Source organism: Onychostoma macrolepis, chromosome 05, assembly GCF_012432095.1.
Source record: "Onychostoma macrolepis isolate SWU-2019 chromosome 05, ASM1243209v1, whole genome shotgun sequence".
NCBI classification, from domain to species: Eukaryota; Metazoa; Chordata; class Actinopteri; order Cypriniformes; family Cyprinidae; genus Onychostoma; species Onychostoma macrolepis.
In genome coordinates this window covers 25,324,042-25,331,433 of record NC_081159.1, presented here as the reverse complement: position 1 = coordinate 25,331,433, position 7,392 = coordinate 25,324,042, and the positions used below count along the sequence as shown (strand labels likewise).

The window sequence follows — 7,392 nt, the reverse complement described above, 5'->3', positions numbered from 1 at the left end:
CTGACCCGGCGCTCTGATTTTACGCGCAAGCGTTGATTTATCTGTCTGTTACGGGCGAGCATCCGCGCGCAGTGCTGTGCGCGAGGTCCACATGACGTGAAAGAGCAGGATATTCCTCCAGGACACTTTGAGGGTTACTTCTGCACCTGAATGCGAGCAGAGAGTGAGAACTCGACGAGAAAGATCGCGCAGGTGTTCAGCAGCCCGAACCTCACGAAGAATGCAACTTCTCACCTGCGCATAAGGTAAGTCGCCGGAGCCGTTGCTGCTGCGCTCGCGATGCGCTCGAGCCAACAGTCGCATGCTTCAAATATAAAAAGCTTTATGGGAATGATAAAGTGTTGGATATCATGGGGTGGGGCATTTAGACAGGTATTCGGCGCTTATATATGTGAGTAAATGAACAAGTACATGACAAGTGCGTCTTTATTCTATAGGATGCAGAGAATACGTTACGTAAGCATTGTGTCCATTATTATTGGTCTAATCACGCTGTGTAGATTGACACTTGAGAAGAATCATAGTAACTATTGAGTTAGCATCATTCATCCTGCCCCCTGCAGTAGCTCTATAAGAATAGCTCACACACATAGAGGTGCTGCTGCCTGTGTCGTTTGCTTATGTGTGGCGATTCCTATTAATATCTTTGCTCCATTTAAATCATCCCAACCCACTTTAAGTGCTTTATATCATGGGGACATTGTGACATATCATGAAGTTAGACTATGATATATTATTTTAATATAGTTTATTATTATTCGTTTTTTGTTATTTTAGTTTTTTATTTATTAGTAATATTATTTAAATTATTATTTTTGTATTTTTAGCTTCTTTTTCTTTGCATCTTATTTTGCTATTTTAGTATTTTGCTTTCTGAATTGTATAGTACTCAGCTGCTGTTTGTAAATGTAAACAACAATTTAACTATTTTCATAGTTACTAGTAGATACCTATTAATCAATCATACATTTGCAGTGAACTATTTTGGATAGATGTATGTGTCAGTTTATGTGGTGCTGAACTAACAAGTCAATAACAACACTATTTTCTTCTGTTTATAGCTGAATTGAACTTGTTGATAAACTTAACACAGTTATTGAACTGAACTGGGCTGTGTTTCCCAAATGTGTCGTAAGCCTAAGTTGATCGTAGAAAACAACGCAGTCCCCCCTCCTGCCTTGAAACAATCTCTATTGTATAAATCTATATAAAGGTGGCTTGATTTCAAATGATTCATTTATCCTGTTTTTATGAGTTGGACTCTTGATTGACATTGTCATCTCTCTCGCTGTTTCAATCTTCTCTTTCTTAGTGGCTGCTGGCCTATGAATGGGACTGTGCTGTGGCCAACACTGCTTTCTGTACTTCAGTCAGGACTATGTGCTGCCCATGTGCCGCTCTGAATGCACTGGCCAGCTGTTTGCGAGAGCAGGGAGGGTGGGGCGGCCCACCGGGGGCGAGGCGGAAACAAGGCAATGCCCCCTCCGTTCCGGATCGCGGTGCTGGGAGCTCAGGGGGTGGGCAAGACGGCCATTGTGCAGCGCTTTCTTCACGATGACTACAGTGAGGTGGCGGTGTCCAGTAAGACACGGCGGATGCATCTTTCTGCCGCAGTGCTCAATGGTCATGTGCATGACCTTCAGATCACAGATTATCCAGCCATCAGCAGCTTTCCTGTCAGCTCTCTACAGGTACAGTAACCAACATACCACAACCCTGGACAGAGTCTAATAATATGACTCTGACCTGACCCTCTGTCAGGACAAGGTTTATAACATTTGAGGTACCCAAACGAACCCACCCATAGGGAAGGGAAATCACTAATGAGATCTCCACAGTTGAAGTCTGAGAGAAAATGACCTTGAGTTGCAGAAATCTGTAAAAAGTGGTATTGTAATTGTTACAGTAGGGATCTATTTCTACCTGATCTGGCCTAAAAATGACTAATTCATTCTTTTGTTTTTAACTAAGTGAAATTATGGCCATGGACTTGTCTTTTTCCATGCATGTCATATGAGGGGCTTTGTACATTTTAGGGAAAACATCTAAGAAGACATTGTTTACAGTGTGTGAAAAGATTGTCTACAGATCTAAATATCAACTCAAATATTTCACATCAGATATTTTGAAAATCATCTGTATGTGTGTCAACATATGATAGTTATGATAGTTATGTTTGTTTGATTTTTTATTTAAAACATAACTCTATTATGCCTCCTGAACTATAAAATTTTAAAAATCTTCCTCGAGGCATAAAAACTAGAGGCAGATACTGCTTCATCTGATTTCAAATTAATGTCTTGCTGAGTGTTTCCCAAACCTGTATCTACAATATTTCATTTTTATTTCCTTTGGAATCTCAGTTCCAATAATTTAATTTAAATGTGATGTTCTATAGACCCCTAAGATTGCCTTAATGTTTGTTACAGTTACCTTGGTAACTGTTGCTAACATATTTATTCAACAAGCTTTGTAATGTGAGTGTGTGAAAGTCACATGTTCATATTCATTTACATAGGTATTGATTCTGATAACAATAGTCGCAATAAAATTCACCGTACAATGTTGTAGAAACAGTTTTGCTCACACGTATTTTTATGAAGTGTAATTGCTATCAAATGAGAATTCTTAATTTTTAGCTGATTCTGATATGCAGTCTTGGACACTTATATTATGTAAACTGTTAAATGTTTTATAGGCATAAAAACATGCAATGCAATGAAGTGCTTCATTTAATCATATATCCATGCAAAACAAACATTGCACGGTTCATGCAAAATCTTCTAAGTCCTTTGAGATATTCAGACATAGCAACAGTGTCAGAGGGTGGAAGAGCTTTCTGAAGGGCCAATTAAGCAGAATGTTTTCAGTGTTTTGATATGGGTTCTGTAAGTTTATTGTCACTGAGTGCTTTAGTATTGTAGAATGGTTTATAATGAACCAGAAGCTTGAGAGCACATGGTTCTGTGATTTCAGACAGCTCGAAAGGATAAAAGAGCCACTTGAGCAGCAAGGCCTTTTGTCTCAGTTCACTTTTCTTTCTCTGTGGTGTCATAATGATTCAGTGTTTTAATTAGTGACAATGGGAAGAGACGATTCTTTCATAACTTTACATCTATAATTTTATTCCCAACTGGAGTTTCCTGTCAGCGACTAGAAGTTAGCTTGGGCTAACTAAGTGATTAACTGTTTTTCTCGCTTCAGTTGCAAAAGCTAGCATTTCTCATCAAACCATGTCCATTATAACCACAGTAACAGATTTGATCTGAAAAAGCACCTTCTACTAAAACATATCATTTGTTTGTAAATTGCTGAATGTGCCTTTATTGTGCCCTCTATCTGTCTTCACATGGCCGATATACACAAATAGATGGGGAGAATAAGAATAGGGTGCTCATCCTCTATCCTGTTTTACATGTATTACCTGTTTTACACTTCTATCTCCTTGAGTTTTAACTCAAGCAAATCATTTGTAAACTAGCACATATTAATCAGTTCAGGTTCAAAGGTTCTGAATGAATCATCTGAACGTGAGTAATTTGAAACTCATAATGTTATGAATGCTTAGTGGTATTAGTTGAGCAAGTGAGGCAAAGCAAGCGCACACCTGTAGAGGTGCAATTGAAGGAAAAAATATGATCTAGTGGTATTAGTTGAACACTTGTATTTGTCAGGGAGTCTCTGTCACCAGTCACCAGCTCTGGACTCCATGTCCCAGAATCCTCCCTGGCTCACACCTGTTCTCAGTCACGATCACCATCACTTAGAGTTCTGATTCCCTGCACCTGTCATCAGCAATCAAGTCACCATTGATAAGCACGCTCCTTCCAGTCACTCACTATCCAGAACTTTACCAGATTCTCTGTATGCTACTTACTTGTCTTTACTTACCTCCAGATTCCTGATGATCTTCCTATGTTGCTCTCTTCTGCTCCTGGATCACGAACCCCCCTGAACCTGCACAGAAACCAAACCTCAGTATTCAGCTAAGAATCATTGAACTTTACTTTATGTTGGATTCTCTCCTGCCTTGCTCCAAACAATCACCCCTTGCTCCTCATGTTAATAAACCTGCATGACTTTCACTTACCCGTTGTCTCCAGCTTCATTTATGACAGAAGACTGGACCATAACATAAAGTTTGGAGCACCATAAAACCCCTCGTTCAGAATGGCTGGCCATTGGTGCACTTTGTGTTGGAGTGCCAGGAGCTGGCAAAAAACTCCTTTCTGTGCGATTTTTGAGCTGAAAGTTTGGGTTCTTGCAGGCCTAGACAATTGGTGGTACTCCAGAATGCCCAAGACATACCTTCTCACAAGCTCCCTCACAAAGTGCATATATTATACCCTGCAGCTGAGTTGATCCAGAACCAGCCCGCAGTCAAGTTCACCGGCCGCTCATCAGTCAAGTCTGCCAGCCGTTCATCTGTACAACCAGCCGGCTGCTGCTAACCCAAGACCGCCAGCCGCTCATCAGTCAAGTTTGCCGGCCGCTACGAAGTCAAGCCTGCCGGTTGTGGCTCTTTCCTGCCCACCGGCTGCGGCTCACTCAAGCCTGCCGGTCGATCCTCAGTCAAGTTTGCCGACTGTTCATCTGTTCAGCCTGCCAGCCGCTCGTCAGTCAAGTCTGCCGGCCGCTACGAAGTCAAGCCCGCTGGCTGCTCTGAAGCCAGTGCCCACTCCTCGAAAATATCTCTGAGTCATCCAAAGCTCCACCCTTGTCCTCAGCCCAGAAACACCTACCGCTCCAAAATTAAGGCAGCCTTTCGCGGCTCATTCAAGCCCGCCCGCCGTCTGTGGCTCACTCAAGCCCGCCGTCCACCTCACATGTGCCCCTAGGTGGAGTATGAGGGGATGTCATGGGCTCCAGCCCCAGAGTTCGCTCCAGTGCAGGCTCCAGCCCCTGACCAGAGTCCAGTCATGTGCCCTGAAGTATTGTCCACAGGAACTAGTCTAGTCTGTTTTGTCTGTTGGGGTTCTTCAGAAGCAGACTGCTTCTCCTGTCATGGCCACGGAGGCCATTTCCAAGCCGCTTGCTTCGCTTGTTGCCTCGATGGAAGCGGTTCATGAAATCACCCCTGAAAAGGCCCGTCACCACGTTCAGCCCAAGGAGGGCTGTTGGTCTCATGTCTGGCCTAGAGAGGGCCTCAGATTCCAAGCCTAGCCCTGAGAGGGCTCCTGTTCCCGCGTTTGGCCCACAGAGGGCTCCAATCCCCAAGTTCAGCCCTGTAAGTTCCTCCAAGTATTATTTATTATTATTTATTTTTTATTTTTTTTGGTTGGGTAGAATGGCTCCAGCCATAAAGGCCATGGCCTCCCGAGTCTCCCTGCACTGCTATGGCGCCCACGAACTTCCTGATTCATCATGGGTCCCGCTCTGGAAGTCTGTCCTGAGGGGCCTCCAGAATGCCCACCCCCACTTCCCAGTTTGATGTTACGGTGCGGGACGCGCCTTCCGGGAGGGGGAGGTAATGTCATGGAGTCTCTGTCATCAGTCACTAGCTCTGGACTCTATGTCCCAGAATCCTCCCTGGCTCACACCTGTTCTCAGTTGCGATCACCATCACTTAGAGTTCTGATTCCCTGCACCTGTCATCAGCAATCAAGTCACCATTGTTAAGCACGCTCCTTCCAGTCACTCACCGTCTGCTCTACCGTTCGCTACCCAGAACTTTACCAGATTCTCTGTATGCTACTGGCCTGTCTTTACTTGCCTCCAGATTCCTGATGATCTTCGTACGTTGCTCTCTTCCGGTCCTGGATCACGAACCCCCCCTGAAACTGCACAGAAACCAAACCTCAGTATTCAGCTAAAAATCATTGAACTTTACTTTGTGTAGGATCACCCCTTGCTCATGTTAATAAACCTGCATGTCTTTCGCTTACTCGTTGTCTCCAACTTGATTTGTAACCGTATTAACCCTGTAAAGAATTTTTTTTTTTTTTTTTAAATGGAAGTTTGACACTTTAAACAACAAAATATATATTTAGTGCTGTCAAACAATTAATCGCATCCAAAATAAGTTTTTGTTTACATTATACATAGTACACACATTTTTATGTATATAGAAATACAAACACATGCATGTATACATTTATGAGAAATGTTATGTTTATGTATTAAATATATTTATATATAAATGTATATACATGGAAATATTCTCATAATATATACTGAATGTGTGTGTAGTTATTTCCATTAATAAGTTGTAATAAGATATTTAAATGCTTAGTTTTATGATCAAAGCTCTGCATTTTTTTTTTTTTATTAAAATGTATAATGCAATAAAACACAATGATGATTGAGAGATAAATGTTCCTTAAAAGCCTGATGTATCATATTTGGTACTTAAATTTTAACGTTTTTTTTTTTTCTTTTACCCATTTTATATTTATTTAAATAATCAAAAACATACATTCACATATCAACACATCTTGCATACAGACATTGTGCTTTTACATTGTGTACATATAAACAAAGAAAAGAGAGATAAAATAACTTCAGTAAATCACAAGCAAAACCTGACAGCATCAGTTTGTCCACTTACAGTTATACTTGGTTTTGGAGATAATTTATGAAAGGACACCATATGGCAGTGAACTTGGACCCGGAACCCTATAAATTAAGTCTTATTTTTTCCAAAATCAGGAATTGTAACACATCTCTGGCCCACAGTTTAAAAGAAGAATTAGTTTCCAATTAATTAAAATCAAGTGCCTTGCCAAAAGAGAAGTAAAGGCAATGCAGTCCAATTCACTTTTTGACAAAGTGTTATTTTCACATACAATACCAAAGATGGCAGTTAAAGGATTTGCACAAACATATTTACAAAATATTCTACAATAAGCTAAAAAATATGTGACCAAAAAACAGACAGACTAGGACATCTTGCAGCTTACATCTTGTACAGATGGAGTCAACAGAGAGATACATTTTTGCCAGCTTGGCCTTGGAAAGATGAAGTCTATATACCACTTTAAATTGAATAAGGCTGTGTCTAGCACAAATAGAAGATCCATGAATTCTATATATAGCCACATTCCATTCCTCGTCTGTCAGTCAGATATTAAGGTCCAGTTGCCAGGAGTCTCTTTGTGCAGTTATAGAAGTGGAAAATAATGATACAAGTTTTGTATATAAGCCAGAGATGGTTCCTCTTTGTTCTGGGTTGTCAGGAAAAAGTTGATCAATAGGGTTTTGTTCAGGAAGGGAGGGAAAAGAGGAAAAATCTTGCGTGTGAAATTCTCGTGTACCTGTAGATATCTGAAAAAGTGGGCTTTAGGTATTTTATATTGAGATTCTAATTGGGCAAAAGACAATCAGCAAATCAGCAAAAATATCTTTAAATGTTAAGATACCTTTTTCTTGCCATAGCAAGAATGCCTGGTCATT

At 40.9% G+C, this 7,392-nt stretch overlaps 1 protein-coding gene across 4 annotated transcripts in view; it reads left to right on the top strand.

Moving 5' to 3' along the window:
- Window positions 1-7,392, top strand: part of LOC131540269 (ras-like protein family member 10B) — a 42,717-nt gene continuing 35,325 nt past the window's right edge. For 2 of the 4 annotated variants that reach the window (XM_058774883.1, XM_058774880.1), the window contains exons 1-3: window positions 1-245; window positions 1,313-1,691; window positions 3,898-3,978. In XM_058774883.1, the coding sequence (XP_058630866.1) occupies window positions 1,404-1,691; window positions 3,898-3,978 (369 nt within the window). In that variant the 5' untranslated portion in view covers window positions 1-245; window positions 1,313-1,403. Of the gene's footprint in view, window positions 246-1,312; window positions 1,692-3,897; window positions 5,228-7,392 lie in introns of those variants that run through there. The other 2 variants (XM_058774882.1, XM_058774884.1) reach the window with 2 other exon arrangements.